We start from the raw sequence: 19238 nt of genomic DNA on the forward strand, positions 1-19238 counted from the left end.
CAGGCCCGCGGCTGCCCAGCCTGGCGGCCAGTTATCCCAGGCTGCTCCTGCCTGCTTCCTGGTGGTCCTGAAAAAGCCCCACGGCGGGCTGCTCCAAGCAGAAGTTCGCCAAACCCTGGAGCCTCTTCTCCATCACTGCTGCCCCTCAGTTTAGGACCCCGCCATCTCTCACCTCCCCACTGGTCTCCTGGTCTCTGCCCTATTTCCTTCGGACCCATCCTTTTATCAGTTGCTGGAGTGATCTTCCTGAAACACCCATCTGACCGTGACCCCCCAGCGTGGATCTGCGAGGGGCCCTTGCCACTCTGTTCCAACCTTAAATGATGGTCCTCGTTCCCATCCCTGCCCCCGACCCAGGACTGTTGGGGGGAGGGTGGGGGGGGTAACCTAGGGAAGCCTGGGACCTGGCTGGGACCTGGCCCACACTGAAATGGCCCCGAAGACCTCCCACCAAGCAGCAGCCTCTGCTCATGCTGAAGAGGGGCCAGGATGAGCCCTAGGGGACTGTTACTGTTGGGGGAGGAAGGACTCCCCCAAGGGCCCTGGAGCTGGAGCAGCTGGAGGAAAGAGGGAGACCAGACTTTGTGTGTGTGGTTTCAAAAGCTAGAGACTCGCTGCAGTGACCATGGCGCTGAGTGACCAGTGGAGGAGAGGGAGATGGAGAAAGTGAAGGGAGTCTGTCCGTCCAGTAGCTGAACTGTGCCGGGTGGGGGGCTGGATATAGCTCACCCCCTAGGGCTAGCTGCTTTACGGTCTCCTGTCCTGCACGGGTTCCAAGGATAGACCTAACTGGGAGTGGGTGCTGTGCGTGCCCAGGATTTTAATCAGCAGGCCACCACCTCAGGTTGCTGGATCTCATTACCACTCCTCGAGGGGACTTCGATGTCACCTTTGGGACTTATAGTACCTTTTCCCCCCCTGAACCGGGGATGTTGTACATGGGAAGCAGGCGTTCCACCACTGAGCTACACCTGCTCCCCTATATAAATATCTTTTTTAGATTTATTTATTACTCTCCCCTCCCCCTGCATTGTCTGCTCTCTGTGTCCATTTGCTGTGTGTTCTTCTGCGTCTGCTTGTCTTCTCTTTAGGCAGTTCCGGGAACCGATCCTGGGACCTTCTGGAGTGGGAGAGGTGCTCAATCTCTTGCGCCACCTCAACTCCCTGGTCTGCTGTGTCTCTTATTGTCTCTCCTCTGTGTCTCTTTCTGTTATGTCATCTTGCTGCGCCAGCTCTCCTGCTGTGCCAGCACTCCTCACAGGCCAGCTTGCCATGCGGGCCAGCTTGCCTCCACCAGGAGGCCCCAGGAATTAAACCCTGGACCTTCCATATGTTCGATGGGAGCCCAGTCACTTGAACCACATCCGCTTCCCCCTATGTTAGGTTTTTTTTTTTTAAGATTTATTTTTTTAAAATTTATTCCCCGCCCCCGTTGTCTGCTCTCTGTCCATTCACTGTCTGTGACCGCTTCTATCCTCATCAGTGGCACCGGGAATCTGTGTTTCTTTTTGTTGCATCATCTCTCCGTGTGTGTGGTGCCATTCCTGGGCAGGCTGCACATTCTTTCGCGCTGGGCGGCTCTCCTTATGGGCACACTCCTTGTGCGTGGGGCTCCCCTATGCAGGGTACTCCCCTGTGCAGCAGGGCACTCCTTGCACGCATCAGCACTGCTCGTGAGCCAGCTCCACACGGGTCAAGGAGGCCCAGGGTTTGAACCTCGGACCTCCCATGTGGTAGGCGGATGCCCCATCCATTGGGCCAAGTCTGCTTCCCCCACCCCCCATGTAAGCTTTTAATGGCTTCTCCCTTTGTTAACTCAAGAGGGGTAGGATCCACTGATTTTTTTTTTTTTTGGTATGGGGCCTGGGATTGAACACCCCGACCTTGTATGTGGAAGCCGGCACTCGACCGCTGAGCCACATCAGCTCCCTTTCATTGATTTTATTCTTTTCCTTACTGGATGGAGGAGGAAGAGAGAAAGGAGAGGAAGTAGCCAATTTCAGTTACAAAAAAAATAGGAACCTTTTTGAAGACTCAGCTGATACCCTTCTATGTCCCCCCAAGGCTCCCCCTCACAAACTTCTCAAAAAAGCTGTACAGTCTTCTAGTCTCCCTTCCCCTCTGTGGACATTGGTCTACTCGAGGTCACCCGCGGCCGGCAAACCGCTAGACCCAAGCCAAGTTCCATTGCGAACTTACGGCTGCCTTGACCTTGATGGCTCCCCCTTTTGAAACTCTCTTTCCGGTCTGTCCCAATGTCCCACTCTGCTGATTTCCTCTGTTAATAAAATCTATCCAAACTTTGGAAATAGTAAAAAGGGATTTCTGAGTGTCCCGTCAGTGTAGTGCTGGGTGTTATCCAACATGCCTATTCCACCTGGGAATTACCTGACTTTCTAGGGATGAGTCTCTTTTTTGATTTCCTGTCTACTATGATTAGGGCATTTTTACAACTCTATAAGGGTAGAGGTTAATTTATAGAGAATTCATAGCAAGTAAATAGTAGCGCAGCAAATGTTTTCTGTCTGGTAGAAAAAGGAACCCCGAAGGTTATATATAGTTCATTGCCTAGTAGGACATTAGCCTGTCTTGTTAAATCCATTTTGGCATTCCTTTGATTGAGTAACTCTATAAATAACCATTCTTCAAATTCTCTTTCGAGCTAGTCTTAGTATCTTGCTAGTTTCCTCATTTGTTAGTGAGTCGAGTAAAACCTTTCATACGCTCATTTTCTGTTTGTATGAGAGTCATTTTTAAAAAATTTTCTGAAAATTACCTCCCCGTAATTCTCTGTGGCCCCACCTCAGCAGGCTGCACTGAGAGCGGGAGGGGTGGGGTGGAGGGGGCAGTTAGGTGTCCAAAAAGGGAAAGACACAAAGAGCTTTCCTGAGAGGTGCTTAGGAGCCCTCCCGCATTCTGGACTTACTTCCCAGCTAGAGCTCCCCCGGGGGCTGCCCTGCCCTGTGCGATGACTGAGTCCTCACTGAATTGAGTTCTCAAGCAGCCAGGCTTTTACGCAGCAGGGAGAGGGGTCCGTCCTGCGTTCTCTGCTGGCCTCCTGGTGTCCACAGCTGAGGAATTGTTCCTTTTCTTTCCATCCCCACCAGCCTAGAATGCAAGTATAATGGAGGCGCCTGTAGCTGTCACCTGAATGCAAACTTTTCTTGAAGTGTTCTTAAAATCCACACAAATTTTGCATTCTATTTCTTGCATTCAGAGCAACTTTATACCTTCTTTGTGTCCCATTCATCAAGCAAAATTAGCCCTCTAAAGCGCTCCAGCTTGTGTTTATCCTGTGACTTAGGTCAAACTTAAGCAAAACTATCATGTGCTGCACTCTTTCTGCACTCATAATCCCATGTGGTTATCACATTTGAATCCTCACCACCTCCTTTGGAGGTGGATAATACTGTCACCTTTTACTGAGAAAGGAACCAGTCACCAAAGTGTTGAGTGGCTTTCCCAAGGTCACTCAGGGCCTGAGGGGCAGAGCCAGGCAGCTTGGCACCCAGCTGTGTCTGATGCTGATCACGGTCCCCCTTGACTTAGAATTCTTTCTTCCCCTAAGGTCAGAGCTAGAAAAACCTGTGAGACCCTAGGGTACCCCCTCCTCACTCCTCAGATGGGACGACTTATGTCTAGAAATGAGCTGGAATTTGCCCAAGCCTACACAGGGAGGAAAAAGCAAGGCCGGGATCAAAAGCAAAAAGTGACCAGTGGCACCCCCTGGAAACCTAGGGGCACCCCTCCCCCACCCAACCAGGGGATCTCGGTAGAATTGTCTGTGAGGAAACTGCTCAGAGGTCCACGATCGATCAGGCCCTCAGGCATCATCAGGCGGTCGGTGTTCAAGCCCTGGCCTTTGGGCAGACCCCTGACCTCCTGGAATCTCTTTTGTGTATATAAAACGGACCAATTACTGGGAGACTTGAAAGAGACAAAGGTTGGCTAGGTGATTGATTACTTTGTAAACCTATAGACTGCACAGTAGGGATGGACCAGATCTCATCCTAGGCTCTGGAGCCACTCCGCCTATAACCGGATCCAGGTTTTACCCTTTAATAATCTGTCACCTTGAGCATATTACTGTTTTCTATGCCTTGGTTTCCTCACATGGGTATAATAATAGGACCTACTTTGTGCGGTTGTTGAAAAGTTTCAAGTGCTTAGTACGATGTCAGGTATTTGGTGACTACTCAGTAAAATTAACTTTTTTAAAAAAAATTATTGTCTTTTTTTAAAGATACATAAGGTTTACTCCTCAAGATCTAGTTGTTTCTTTTTTTCATCTTTTATTATCTTTTTTAAAAAGGTACATAGAACACACACAATGTTACATTAATAATTGTTTTCTAACCCCGAAATACACGGGTCTCCTCAAGCTCCCCCCACCCCCGTCCAACAGGTCCTGCCCCCTCCTCACCAGGTCCCGTCCCAGTAACTCCTCCCTCTTTCCACCACCAGGGGGCAACGCCGCTGAGGGCCGCAAGCTAGAAGAAGAAAGCGACACTCTAGGTGGCAGCTCCTCTGTGGCTGGTGGCGGCGACGTTCTAGCCGGCGGGTGTGCCGGGCGGGCACTCAGTGGTGCGGCCGGCGGGCGGCGATGGCGGCCGTACGGGGCCTGCGAGTATCGGTGAAGGCTGAGGCCCCTGTGGCGCCAGCCCTGGGACTGCCGTCGTCGGAGGCAGAGCCCGATATGGAACGTGGAGAGCCGGAGCCCATGGAGGTGGAGGAGGGCGAGCTAGAGATCGTACCGGTGCGGCGCTCGCTGAAGGAACTGATCCCGGTACGGGCTGGGGGCGGGGGTCGAGGAGGAGGTCGCGGAGGGAGTGCTGGCGCCTGAGGGGGCCGGAAGGGGAAGCGCCTGGCGCCCCGGCGGGGGGAAGTCGGGGCGGGAGGGCGCGCCCGGGGGGAGGGGTGGGGGCGCCTGGTTTGAGGGGAGTGGGGGAGCGAGAGAAAGGACTGCGGGGCGTCCGGAAATGGGTGTTGAGGGGGCTGGAGGAGGTGGAGAGCTAGGGGTGAGTTGAGGACACCCCCTGAGCTGCACCTCCGAGCCAGCGAGGACGAGCTGGGCTTGTCTGTGGGGGCTTGAGATTAAGGGGGAGCCCCGGGCGGGAACAGAACCAGGAGGGGCCCAGAAGGGGCTGTTGAGTGGCGCCAACATTCAGGTTTCCCTGTGGGTGCTGCTCTGGTGTAGTTGGTATTTGTTAAAAATGGCTCTCTTTTCTCTGGCTTGGGAGGGTTGGAATTGTCAGCAGTAGACTCATTGTGTTTTCTGTAGCGCGCTGAGGGTCGTCTTGCCTCCGGGCAGCTCCGCTGCTGTGTAGCATCCTCACCGTGGCTCCAGCATTTGACCCTTACTGAACCCGAAGTATCGGGACCCGTCGTGGTCCTTGGGTCCTTTTAATCTCGGCGGGGATTGGGAGAGGTGTTTTGTTCATGGTTTGGTAGTTGTATGTTGGGTTCTTAGAGCTGGCCTCAGGCCTGGATGGCTCTTCTCCTGTACTTAATTCTGACCTAACATGAACTACTTTTTACCACATGTCAGCAAGTCTTGCTTTTATACTGAAATTATGGAAAAAGGTTCAGGTAAACTTCACTAGCAAAAGCAACAATTAACAATAGCATTTTGCTCTTTACTGCATTCTGTCATTTAAATATCACTGCATTTGTGAAGTAGGTATTATCCATTCATTCAATTCAACGTGTATTTATCACATCCTCCACTATGTGCTATGTGGAATTTATGTTCTAGTTGAGGGACACACGTAATAACTTAACAAATTCCGATACTGGTAAATGCTATGAAGAAAATAAAACATGATAATGGACTAGAGAGTGCAGGAGGTGGGAGGGTGTGCAGAGTGGGAAGGAGAATGTGATAGGATGGTCAGAGAATCCTTCTCTGAGATAGTGACATTTAAACTGAACCCTAAATGACAGAAAGGAGCCAACAATGTGCAGATTTGGAAGATGTGGAGAGGGAGGGGCAGCAAGTGCAAAGGTTTTGAGATGGGACTGAGATTGCTTTGTTGGAGAAATGGAAAGTTCCAAGGTGTGAAATGGGAGAGTAAAAAGATGTCAGGAAGGTAGGCAGATACCATTGAGGAAATCGAGGACCCAACAAGTCAAAAGAACTGAACAGTCTCATGTAATAAGTGAACATCACAGCTACATTTTTCTCCTGTTTCCAGATCCTGTCCTCTTTTCACTGAGCTATACAGCTCACCCCATGAGCTGTAGGTGTCCATACCTTTCTGAATTTCAGTGGAGGCTTATGCTCTGCCTGGTGGCCTGGCATGGGGAATTTGTCCAGTCTGGGTTGGGAAGATGATGCAAAGCTACTATGCCTCATCTTTAACCTTTTCCACCAAAGCCTTCATATTCTCATTTACATGAATACTTTAGCTGCTGGAATTTCTTAAGATTTTGGGTAAACTCTGATCTAGAAAGAACTCTTTAGACTGGTTGATTGCTACCCTGGAGTCACAGGGACAGGCTTCCTCATAATAAGGGGATGTCATGGGTGGGGGAGGAGTTGCTAGAAAGAACGACTAAGTGAAAGAAATCGGTTGTCAGGCTATGTCTTTTATCATGCGTTTTTCTTCGTTGGTGTCTGCATTGCTTACCCTTCTCTTTTGTGTTAGGACACAAGTAGAAGATATGAAAACAAGGCTGGCAGCTTCATCACAGGAATTGATGTTACCTCTAAGGTAAGACAGAATATGATTTACTTACACAGTTTGAAAAGTGGGTGAACTTAATGAACTTGAATCCTAGAACTTGCAGAACAGTAAATATTCTTTACCTTGTTTTTTCTTTTGTTGCTGGATTATTATTATTTTTTTAAATTTTGTATTATACAACACAGCCCTCCTGCAGTCTGAAAACATCTAGGCAGTATTTGTGTCTTATCACATCCATGAAAAGATGAAACCACTCTACCTAGGTGCTTTTGCCTAGCTATGTTCAAGAAAAAATTCTACACTGGGAATGCTTTTTTATGCTATATTCATTAATTAAAAATGTATTTTGGGAAAGCGGACTTGGCCCAATGGATAGGGCATCCGCCTACCACATGGGAGGTCTGCGGTTCAAACCCCGGGCCTCCTTGACCCGTGTGGAGCTGGCCCACATGCAGTGCTGATGTGCACAAGGAGTGCCCTGCCACACAGGGGTGTCCCCTGCATAGGGAAGCCCCACGCGCAAAGAGTGCGCCCCGTAAGGAGAGCCGCCCAGTGCGAAAGAAAGCGCAGCCTGCCCAGGAATGGCACTGCACACAAGGAGAGCTGACACAAGATGACGCAACAAAAAGAAACACAGATTCCCGGTGCTGCTGATAAGGATAGAAGCGGTCACAGAAGAACACAGGGAATGGACACGGAGAGCAGACAACTGGGGGAGGGAGGAGAGAGAAATAAATAAATAAATCTGTAAAAAAAAAAAAAGTATTTTGTTTCTGTTTTAAATGAAACAAAACATGAAAAAGCCTGGCACATAGTAGGTCCTTAGTAAATGTTTTTATTCATCACGGTTGCAGGCCTAGAAAAGTGGGATTTCTTGACTGTGTGGCTCTCTAAACTTAGATTCTGAGAGTTTTCTCATAATGCCTAAAAATACTGCCTTCTATTAGTGATAGATATTAATTAGATTACCAGCTTCATTGCAATTGCTCAAAGAACCAAACCTATTATTTTCCTTATTATAAACAGCGTATACCTATGTGTTGCTTTGATTTGTCATATACGTTTAGCCATTCTTTCTTTTTTGATGTATGCAATTAAGTTAGGAACAGAATTTGAATAATATTCTGAATAATAGTACTATATTGCTAGATTGCATGCATAAAAGCAAAACTAAAAATTAAATATATCATGCTTACCTATTTATATTTCATCCAGGTCTCATTCTATCTCAGAGTGCTTAAAGGCCAAAAGAAAGAGAACTGATCCTCTTTAGCAAGCAGAAAATAGAATAAAGTAAAAATGTTTTCTATATTAATTGAAAAAAAAAAAAGGTAGACTATATTGTTCTTAATCCTGTACAGTTTGCCATTATATTGGAAAAGGGTGGTAGCCTGAGTTGGTGCTCAGATTATTACCAAAGGTAGGTTAGTTGTTTGTACTGGGAAGATTTCAGCAAAGAAAATTAGTATGACTTATTTTAAAATTAGTGTAACTATTGGGGAATAATTGCTTTATCAGTCTCTACAAGCTTTCTCTAATCAGACCTTCAATTAGTATGGCAAAGTCAATGGACAATTAGTAAAGGGTTCCTAAAAGCCATCAGAAACCCATAGTTGGACCTGGATTATGAAGCTGATTATTTTGGGTTTTTTTTTTTTTTTGGTGAAGCTTCAATGCTTCCTGTCATGTAATGGCGGAAACAGGCAATTTCATGGACGTAAGGCTAGAAAGGAGGAGAGAGTTTCTTTGCATCAGTGTTATTTTTAAACAGAGAAATAGCTTTAGGGAGTAGACTGCTCAGGCAGGCGGAATGTGGAAGAGTACGATAGGTGTGACTGCCATCCACATGGAGGATGTGAAGGGGGGGGGCGGGGGCAAGCTTCTAGAAATAGCACTGGAATCAGAAAATCTGCCCCTTACTAACTGAAGTACCTCTAGCACATGTTTTTACTTTTTATGCCTCCATTTCTGTGCCTGGAAAATTGCAATTGTGAGATTGTTTAGTTGCAGTTTGTTCTTGTGATTGTTAGTGATAAATGAAATATCAGAGAAGTTTGTAAGTGCTAAAGCGCTAGTCATTCAACCAGCAAATATGTATTGAATTCCTACAATGATAGGCATTGAATCATCATGGAGAGTTTTACCAAATTATGGAAGTATTACTGGGAGAAAATATTTGGAAATCACATATCTGATAATGGTTTAATATCTATGGTATATAAAGAGATGTTACAACTCAACAATAAAAAGACAAATGACCTAATTAAAAAATGGGCAAGACTTAAATAAACATTTGTTTCAAAGAAGAAATAAAAATGGCAAAAAAGCACGTGAAAAAATGTTCAGTATCTCTCATGATTAGGGAAATGCAAATCAAAACTACAATGAAATATCATTTCACACTTATCAGAATGACCACTATTAAAAAGACAGAGAACTACCAATGTTGGAGAGGACGTGGAAAGATAGGAACACTTATTCAGTGTTGGTGGGAATGCAGAATGGTACAGCCACTGTGGAGGGCTGTTTGGCAGTTCCTAAAGAAGATGAATATAGACTTGCCGTGTGACCCTGCAATACCACTATTGGGTATATACCCAGAAGAACTGAGAGCAGTGATATGAATAGACATCTGCACACCTATGTTCATTGTGGCATTATTCACAATTGCCAAAAATTTTAAACAACCCATGTGTCCATTAACTGATGAATGGATAAACAAACTGTGGTGTATTCAGCTGACTATTATGCAGTTGTAGGAAGAAATAAAGTTGTAAAACCTATGACAACATGGATGAACCTGGAGGACATTATGTTGAGTGAAGCAAGCCAGGCACAAAAGGATAAATATAGTATGATTGCATTACTATGAACTAAATATTATGTATAACATAGTGTATGATGCCATTTATATAAAATGTAAATATAAATCAATTTTAAGGAGAAAAAAAATTAAAACACCCAGAGGTTTTAATGAACTCCCTCCATCGTTTAATGTGAATACCTAATTCTCAGTCAAAATTATTCAAGGTACAGTGTTGCTTATTTCTTTAGAGTTATTTTACGGTTGCCACTGATGTATCAAGTTGTGTTTGTGATTTAACTTTTTCCTCTTTCATGTTCCATTTCTTTTGATATTTTCTTCTTCTTTTTTTTGTACTTTCTAGGAAGCAATTGAAAAGAAAGAACAGCGAGCCAAACGCTTCCATTTTCGATCAGAAGTAAATCTTGCCCAAAGAAATGTAGCCTTGGATCGAGACATGATGAAGAAAGGTACAGGTTATATTGGGGGAGTTTTTCCACATTTCCCCAGAGAATAACTTTCTCTGGCCTCATGCTCCTCAGCTTGCCTTGCATGTCCAATCCTCATCCAAATACTCCCAAAGGAAGGAACTTGTGAAGTCTCCAATTCTGAGGTCATCTGTTTAAAATTGAGATGTTGTTAGCTGTATTTCAGGTGTTAGAGTTGGAAAAAAAAGAGATTGTTTTGTCTGAGGAGGCCCAGAGAAATACACACAGTTAGTAGCAGAGCTGAGATTAGAACCTCTGCTTGATTGAAGGGAACAAAAACTTAACATGTTGAATGAATGAGTAGCCACCATTCGTTTGGAACTTACTTTCTTACTAGGTACTATGTTAGGCACATTACGTGTATACTCATTTGTCTGTCACTACAACCTTATGAGGAATATATTTTTATCCTCTTTTACAAAGGAGGAGATAGGCTCAGAGAAGTTTAATGAATTGCCCAGAGACATGCCGCTAGTAAAAGGTGGAGTCAGGATTCAAACCCAGGTTTATCTGACTCAAGTCTTGCTTTGCTCTGTTGCCTTATAATATATGATACCATGTATAGACCAAAACTGTATCCCTCCTTGGTCCATCCTAGGGGGCAGAGTAGCTTAGAGTATCAACTTAACGCTGCTTTACTCTTTTTCATGCATCATGAGTTCAAGTCTGAAATATGACCTTGTTTCCCTCCAGAGCCTGGGCTTTCAGGCCTTTGTTTGAATGGATTTCTGTTTCAGGAAAAGCCCTGTGAAGGCTAGGGACAGGTGTACATTTTGGCATTCGTGCCACACCACGGTCTGAGTCCAAGCATTCCTTTGTGTCCTCGCACACTTTTGCCTTGAAAGAACTGTAGTCTTCTATTCCTGTTTACTTCTAGTCCCGTGAACGTCCCGTGTGTGTCATCTTGATCCTCATCTTGCTTTTGCCTTTCACTTGGCTGATGTGGCCTTCCCTGTCCCATGTTTCATCAGCTGGTTCAGCTGTCACTTCCTCCATGAAGCATCCCTGATCGCCTACTCAAAATTCTCCTTCACCTCTGTTAAGAGTTCTTTAGGATGACATACCATCCTGGAATCTGGCCTCAGTTCCTTTGTGACTGTGGGATGTTATTGAACCTTTTTGTCTTCTTGGCTATAAAATGGGAACATGGTACCTACCCCAATAGGATTGCTGTCAGAATTAAATGTTAATTTAAAAATTTTCGTACCTTTTTTTTTTTTTTTAATTTAGAGCGACTTTGCTTAATAGTTCTAAAGAATAGGCAGTAGGTCTGCTTGGGATATGAACTGGGTGCTGCATGCTCAACACAACCTCTTCTTCATCTAGGAGACAGCATGGCCAAGGATCCTGAACCTTAGTAAATTTTAAAATACTGCTGCCCGCGGAGGAATACTGATATGGGATGTTATTGACAGGATATATATGGTTGACAGGGAGTTATACAGGGCATATGCCCAGGGTATATGGTAATGTCTATATATACTCATAGTGGAAACAATTAATAACAACAGCTAGGGGGGTACTGGGCTCCTGGCCGGGGGGTCACTGTTGTGGGCCCTGGGAGAGCAGCGGCAATCCTCCAGGTGCAACGGCAAGAACCAGGAAGGAAGGAGGGCCCAACAGTGGGCTCTTGATACTAATGGCTACACTTTTGAGCCTATGCACCTGCAATAAGAACAAGGCCTAGAGTAGCATTGTGCCTGGGGGTTTCCTCCTGACAGCCTTCATGTTACTCAAATGTGGCCACTCTCACAGCCAAACTCAGCGTGTAGATGTGATGCATTCCCCCCAGCGTGGGACACGACACCCGGGGATGAGCCTCCCTGGCACCGAGGGATCACTACCACATACCAGCTGAAGAAGCAACTAGAAAATGACCTTGAATTAAAGATTCAATGCGGAACAGCAGAATATACCTGTCTACATATAATAACATGACTTTGGGAAGCGGTTTGACCTAATGTAAGGGGGAAATGGAAAGGAGAAATGAGATTATAAGGCTGTGAGTCTCTAAAAAAGAGTCTGGAGGTTGTCAGAAGGAATACCCCTATGTACAACTGAACAGAGTCTAAGAGACAGATAAGGTAGATACAACCCCAGGTATTGGTTCTTTTGAGGGATAAAGAGACCCACGGGTTCTATGGTCATGGCAGAAGGGGTTCACTGCCATGACAGATGGCCCTTCTTTGGAGCTGGTGTTTCTGCGTGATGGAAATGGACTCAGAGGGGATCTCTTTTCACAAGACTTGCATGCTACTTTATTGGAATTGTAGTTGGTGCTGGGTTTAAGATATATGTAGGGGATTTGAATCTCTGGACTGATAATATGACACCCAGGCCCAGAGCCTCAACAGACTTCAGCTCCTACACTTTGACTTACTGGACTTACTCCACTCAGCTAACATGGAGTTGAAGAAGGTCAACCACCACAACATGGGGCCTAGAGTGTCTACAACTAGAAGCAGGAAGAGTGCATCCAGTACCCATGTGCAATCTAAGCCCTCACTTGACATAGGTGTGCAATGGACACAACCAATCCAATGTCCACAGAGAAAATGTGGAATGGGTGTGGGAACGGTAGTCATGGGGGCTGCTGGGTGTGGGGAACGGGAGGAAGAGATGAGATGTGGGGAACGGGAGGAAGAGATGAGATGTGGAGGCGTTTTCGGGACGTGGAGTTGTCCTGGATAGTGCTTCACGGACAATTACGGGACACTGTAGATCCCCCCAGGGCCCACTGGATGGAACGTGAGAGAGTCTGGGCTATGATGTGGACCATTGACTATGGGGTGCAGTGATGCTCAGAGATGAACTTACCAGGTGCAATGGATGTATCACGATGATGGGAGAGAGTGTTGCTGTGGGGGGAGTGGGGGGCGGGGGCGGTGGGGTTGAATGGGACCTCATATATTTTTTTTTATTGTAATTAAAAAAATAATAATAAATAAATATTAAAAAAAATAAAAATAAAAAAATAAAATACTGCTGCCCATTCCAGATCGATTTAAATCAGAATGCGAGTGTGTTGGGGAGATTGGATAGGGCTGGGGGATAGGTATTGTTTTTTTATCTCCCAGGAAATTCATATGTGTAGCCAGGTTTGAGAACCATTGATTTTATGGTTAAGAGCACAGATTCTGAAACTACTGCTTGGTTTCAAATCCTGACCTGTCACTTTCTAGCTCTGTGATTCTGCATGAGTTCTTCAGCTTCTCAGAACCTCAGTTTCCTCATCTGGTAAAGTTTTACTTCATAGGGTCGTTGGGAAGCCTCCCAACTTCTTAGAGTGGTTCCTGGCACATAGTAAATACCCAATAAATATTAGTTACTATCATCCAAGCAGTCATCTAAGTGGCCCTGCCTGTTGGGAGGATGGGGAAGTTGGAATAAGCTTCTTGATCCTTATAGCAATACCAGGTGCCAGTTATTCTTTTTATCATTAGCAACACCAATAATAATAAAAGATACCATTTATTAAATGCTTACTGTTTACCAGTCACTCTATGTGGTTAACATATCCTTTCAACAACCCTGTGAGGGAAAGATAATTATTTCCATTTCACTGATGAGGAAAGTAAGGCAATGGGAGGTTGAGTAAATTTCCCAAGGTCCCAAGCTAGATATATAGCAAGGGTGGGATTTGAAGATTGTTCTGACTGAAGCTTGTGCTGTTAACTGCTTTGCCACCATTCAGGGATACAATTTGGAATATGCTTCACTAGGCCATTCTGCATCAAGGGTGTCTTGGGAGTGGATGTGGCTCAAGAAGTTGAGTGCCTACTTCCCACATAGGTGGTCCCGGGTTTGGTTCCTGGTGCCTCCTAAAAAAAAGAATAATGAGGCTCCTTTTTTTGAGGTACTGGGGGCCGGTGATTGAACCCAGAACCTTGTTTGTGGGAAGCTGGCACTGAACCACTGAGCCCTACCAGCTCCCCCGAGTTGGTATTTTTGTTTGTTCTGCTTGTTGTTTGTTCCTGTTTATTCAGGAGGCGTCAGGAAGTGAACCCAGGACTTCCCATGTAGGAGGCATGTGCTCGACTGCTTGATCCACATCTATTCCCTTGTTATTCTTTTTTTTTTTTTTTTTTTTTTTAAAGATTTATTTATTTTATTTAATTTCCCCCCCTCCCCTGGTTGTCTGTTCTTGGTGTCTGTTTGCTGCGTCTTGTTTCTTTGTCCGCTTCTGTTGTCGTCAGCGGCACAGGAAGTGTGGGCGGCGCCATTCCTGGGCAGGCTGCTCTTTCTTTTCACGCTGGGCGGCTTTCCTCACGGGCGCACTCCTTGCGCGTGGGGCTCCCCCACGCGGGGGACACCCTTGCGTGGCACGGCACTCCTTGCGCACATCAGCACTGCGCATGGCCAGCTCCACACGGGTCAAGGAGGCCCGGGGTTTGAACCGCGGACCTCCCATATGGTAGACGGACGCCCTAACCACTGGGCCAAAGTCCGTTTCCCTCCCTTGTTATTCTTGAGTGACTTGGTGTCAAGCAGCTTTGGTCTCCTTATCCCTAAGATCAAGACTCTCATGGTTGGAAGGGACCTTAGAGGTCACCTGGGTCAGCCTCCTGCCTAGCACTGCAAAATTTGGCAAAGTTCCTAATGGTTCTTTGACCTCTGCCTGAACGTTTCCCAATTATGGCATGACAATTATTTATAGGTAGCCCACCTCCTTGTGTTAAGCAGAAAGTGCTCTTCAGTAATTTTAGTCCGTTAGTTACTGTATGACTCTCAGAACAACATGTTCTTTCCTCATTTACACAATAAATCTTAAGGTACTAGAAGTACAGGCTTATGGCCCATCTCCTAAGTTTTTTTTATATGCAATGGCTCTCTGATCTTCCTCCTCCAGACCCTTTGCAGTCTCTAAATGTCCTTTGTAAGGCAAGGTGTACATTGCAGATATGGTTGGATTCATGGAGAGTATGATGGGCCCATTACTCACCATCATCTCCGTTCCAGCCATTTCATAGTCTTATAATCTTCTAGCCAACCAAAATACCTGGGTCTTTTTCCTGGGAATTCAGTCATCAAAACAGTCTTTCTTGTCCTAGACTTAAGGCACTTTTTGAAAATACCTTTCTATCTCTCCCTATTAAACTATATCTGGTTGATTTCAAGACTTCATTTCAGTCTGTTGAGTTAGTTTTCCTGTTAATTCTACCTTTCAGCATTTTAGCTGTACTCCTCACTTAGTGTCCTCTCTAGCCTCCATATGCATGACTTCTGCATCTTCATCCAGTTGTTGATAAATGTTAAACAGGATAATCCTGTATCATGCCATGAAATATAGATCCACTAATTTTAAGTCTTTTTCTATTGTTATCAAGTCCACATTTCCTTTTATTGTTATGAGGAAATTGATTACATGCCTTAATGAACTCAAGGTAAAACACCAGCTATGGTATTCTTTGACTCTCTTGGCCTGGTAATCCTATCCAAAAAAGAAATGAGGTTAGTGTGTCTTGTTTCTTAATGAACTTCTGCCATTTTCTTTGTGGAAGACTTGATTTCTAAAGGGATCATAGATTCTGTCTAATCAGCTTTCTTCTCATTTTATTTTTTTTAATTCAGAGAATGACATTAAGCTTTCTAATCTGTGATTTAGGAGTTTCCCTTTTCCCCTTTTATGAAAATCAGTACCAGACTCGTCCTTCCCAAGGCTTTAAAGTACTTCTCTCCTTCTTTGTGACTTTTCAGAGATCACTGCCTAATTCTGATATTGCAGCTGTGTGTTTGAGTCAATGAATTGGGATGTAATTCTAGACTAGAATTTTTTTTTTTTAAAGATTTATTTTTTATTTATTTCTCTCCCCCCCCCCAATTGTCTGCTCTCTGTGACCACTTCTATCCTTATCAGCAGCACCGGGAATCTGTGTTTCTTTTTGTTGGGTCATCTTGCTGTGTCAACTCTCCGTGTGTGCAGCGCCATTCCTGGGCAGGCTGCACTTCCTTTCACACTGGGTGGCTCTCCTCACGGGACACACTCCTTGCGTGTGGGGCTCTCCTATGCGGGGGACACCCCTGCGTGGCAGGGTACTCCTTGCACGCATCAGCACTGCACGTGGGCCAGCTCCACATGGGACAAGGAGGCCTGGAGTTTGAACCACGGACCTCCCATGTGGTAGGCGGACTCTCTATCCATTAGGCCAAGTCTGCTTCCCTAGACTAGAAGTTTTAAATCTGTTAAAACTATTCTTTTTTTTTAAATGAAATTTTAATGAAGTATATCATTCATACATGAACATACATAAATAATAAGTATATAGCAAAAGTTGTGAACTTACAAAACAAACATGCATGTGATCATACAGGGCTCCTGTACATCACCCCACCACCACACCTTGCATTGTTGTGAAACTTGTAATAAACTGAAGTAGCATTTTCAAAATATTACTACTGGGAAGCGGACTTGGCCCAATGGATAGGGAGTCTGCCTACCACATGGGAGGTCTGCAGTTCAAACGCTGGGCCTACCTGACCCGAGTGGAGCTGGCTCATGTGCAGTGCTGATGCGCGCAAGGAGTGCTATGCCACGCAGGGATGTCCCCCGCGTAGGGGAGCCCCACGCGCAAGGAGTGCGCCCCGTGAGCAGAGCCGCCTAGTGTGAAAGAAAGTGCAGCCTGCCCAAGAATGGTGCCGCACACACGGAGAGCTGACACAACAAGATGACGCAACAAAAAGAAACCCAGATTCCCGGTGCCGCTGGTAAGGATAGAAGCGGTCACAGAAGAACACAGAGCAGATGGACACAGAGAGCAGACAACTGGGGGCGGGGGGAAGGGGAGAGATAAAAATAAATAAATAAAAAAGTTAAAATATTACTATAGAGATCTGATGTAGCTTAGTGGTTGAGCACCTGCTTCCCATGTACAAGGTTCTGGGTTCATTCTCCGGTACCTCCTTAGGGGAAAAAAAAATAGCCTATATCTTACATTTGTTGTGTTTTTCCTTCAGTTAAAACTAATTCTCATACTCTTGTCTCCTATTTTGGGTTTTGGTTCTTCCTTAGTGATAGCTATTCTATACCAATTAGTAGAATAACAGAATAGATCAACTGTTCTGCCTTTTTTCTTGCATGGTCTTCCCAACACAGCATTGTCCCAAACATTAAAAAAAAAAAACTTTTTTTTTAATGAGCCTGTTCACTCTGAACTAACCTTCTCTTCATTAAAAGTTATAAAAACATTGATGCTCACCAAAGAAAATTTGGAAAGTAGAATAAGAAGAAAAGTTGCCCACAGTCTACCACCCACCCAAGCGCAGTAATTTTTAATATTTTGTATATTTCCTTCTAATCTCTTTTCTGGGCATTGGCTCTCTCTCTCTCTCTCTCTCTCTCATATTGCTTTTCTTATACTTATCTGGCAGTTTATCATTAGCATTTTCCATGTTAATATATAGGCTGACACGAGTCTTTCAGATTTGTGTTCTTTTCTTACATTGGTCATTGGTAATTTACCTTTTATCCATCTCTCATATGTGTTTTTTTATTTGCTTTTTTTAAAGTTGTGCTCACCCAAACTTTGCATTAGTCCCTTTTTTTAAAAAAAAGATTTATTTATTTATTTCTCTCCCCTTCCCCCTCCCACCCCGGTTGTCTGTTCTCTATGTCTATTTGCTGCATCTTCTTTGTCTGCTTCTGTTGTTGTCAGCGGCACGGGAATCTGTGGTTTCTTTTTGTTGCGTCATCTTGTGTCAGCTTTCCGTGTGTGCGGCACCATTCCTGGGCGGCTCTCCTTACAAGGTACACTCCTTGCGCGTGGGGCTCCCCCATGCGGGGACACCCCTGCATGGCAGGGCACTCCTTGCGCACATCAGCACTGCGCGTGGGCCAGCTGCACACAGGTCAAGGAGGCCCAGGGTTTGAACCGTGGACCTCCCATGTGTTAGACGGGCGCCCTAACCCACTGGGCCAAGTCCACTGCCATAGTCCCTTTTTCTTCCTTCTCTTTCCTTGGGATCATCTCTGATACTTTGAATTACCTTATTTAGTATGTTCTGACTTTTTTTCGTCTTTCTTATCTGAGGCTTTGGGATTAGCTACTTTTTCTCTCAATTTTCTGAATTCTACTTTCCAAAGAGATGTGTTTTGTGTCCCAGTACCTACCATTCACTGTCTTCTTTCCCTTTTAGAGAATCCAAGATGATACCCTCTCTACCTGGCTTATAGTCAGCACTCAGTAAAGGTCCAGTTCTTATTCCCCAGTGTCTCTTCACTGTCCCCTCAGCAATTAGCCCTTTCTCTTTGATTGGGCATAAGTTTAGGAGCCTTCTTAATTGCTTTTGTTTTGTTTTCAGCAGTGGCATTTTCAGTAAGGTGAGGAAGTATTGAGCATTTTTCTTTGGCTGTCTTCCATCAAAATTGAATTTAATTTTTATGTGATCTATTTATTAAAAAAAAAAGACAATAAAAAATACAAAAAAAATTTGAATTTAACGAATTCCCATCTCTAGTGGATCTTGCTGTTTGGCACCCTTTAGAGGACGAACCTTTTGTGTCCTCCTACTGATTGAGACTAGTTTATGTCTACTGTGATACTGCTTGTTTTTTACCTACTTCTTTTGAATGAGACTGTTGTCCAATTCTCTGTGTGTCCCATTCTCTATACATTAAAATATAGACATCTGAAACCAGAATTTTTCTTCCTTATACTCTTTTCTTCTTGGTTAAGTTATTTCCTCACTATAGGTGGGTTTTCTGTTTGTTTGTTTTTTAATGTTGAAATGTTTTGTTAGAACAGCATTATGATGCTCTTGACATTTACTTTTGTCATGGCTTTTGGGTCTTTTTTTTTTTTTTTTTTTTTTTTTAAAGATTTATTTTTATTTATTTAATTCCCCTCCCCTCCCCCGGTTGTCTGTTTTTCTGTGTCTTTTTGCTGCATCTTGTTTCTTGTTTCTTTGTCCGCTTCTGCTGTCGTCAGCGGCACGGGAAGTGTGGGCGGCGCCATTTCTGGGCAGGCCGCTCCCTCCTTCGCGCTGGGCGGCTCTCCTTATGGGTGCACTCCTTGCGCGTGGGGCTCCCCTACGCGGGGGACACCCTGTGTGGTGCGGCACTCCTTGCGCGCATCAGCACTGCGCATGGGCCAGCTCCACACGGGTCAAGGAGGCCCGGGGCTTGAACCGCGGGCCTCCCATGTAGTAGACGGACGCCCTAACCACTGGGCCAAAGTCCGTTTCCCGGCTTTTGGGTCTTTATTTCTCTGCTTATTTGATTGCTGGTATTTATGGTTAGATCCTTCTTGTTTTTTTTAAAAGATT

At 45.0% G+C, this 19238-nt stretch overlaps 1 protein-coding gene across 1 annotated transcript in view; it reads left to right on the forward strand.

Moving 5' to 3' along the window:
* Positions 1-4520: 4520 nt before the first annotated feature.
* The window catches only part of NCBP3 (nuclear cap binding subunit 3), a 46877-nt gene continuing 32159 nt past the window's right edge, over positions 4521-19238 (forward strand). Inside the window, exons 1-3 of the mRNA XM_004476979.5 lie at positions 4521-4786; positions 6648-6713; positions 9854-9959. Of these exons, the coding sequence (XP_004477036.1) occupies positions 4604-4786; positions 6648-6713; positions 9854-9959 (355 nt within the window). The 5' untranslated portion in view covers positions 4521-4603. The remainder of the gene's footprint in view (positions 4787-6647; positions 6714-9853; positions 9960-19238) is intronic.

This window comes from Dasypus novemcinctus, chromosome 21 (assembly GCF_030445035.2).
Source record: "Dasypus novemcinctus isolate mDasNov1 chromosome 21, mDasNov1.1.hap2, whole genome shotgun sequence".
Lineage (NCBI taxonomy): Eukaryota > Metazoa > Chordata > Mammalia > Cingulata > Dasypodidae > Dasypus > Dasypus novemcinctus.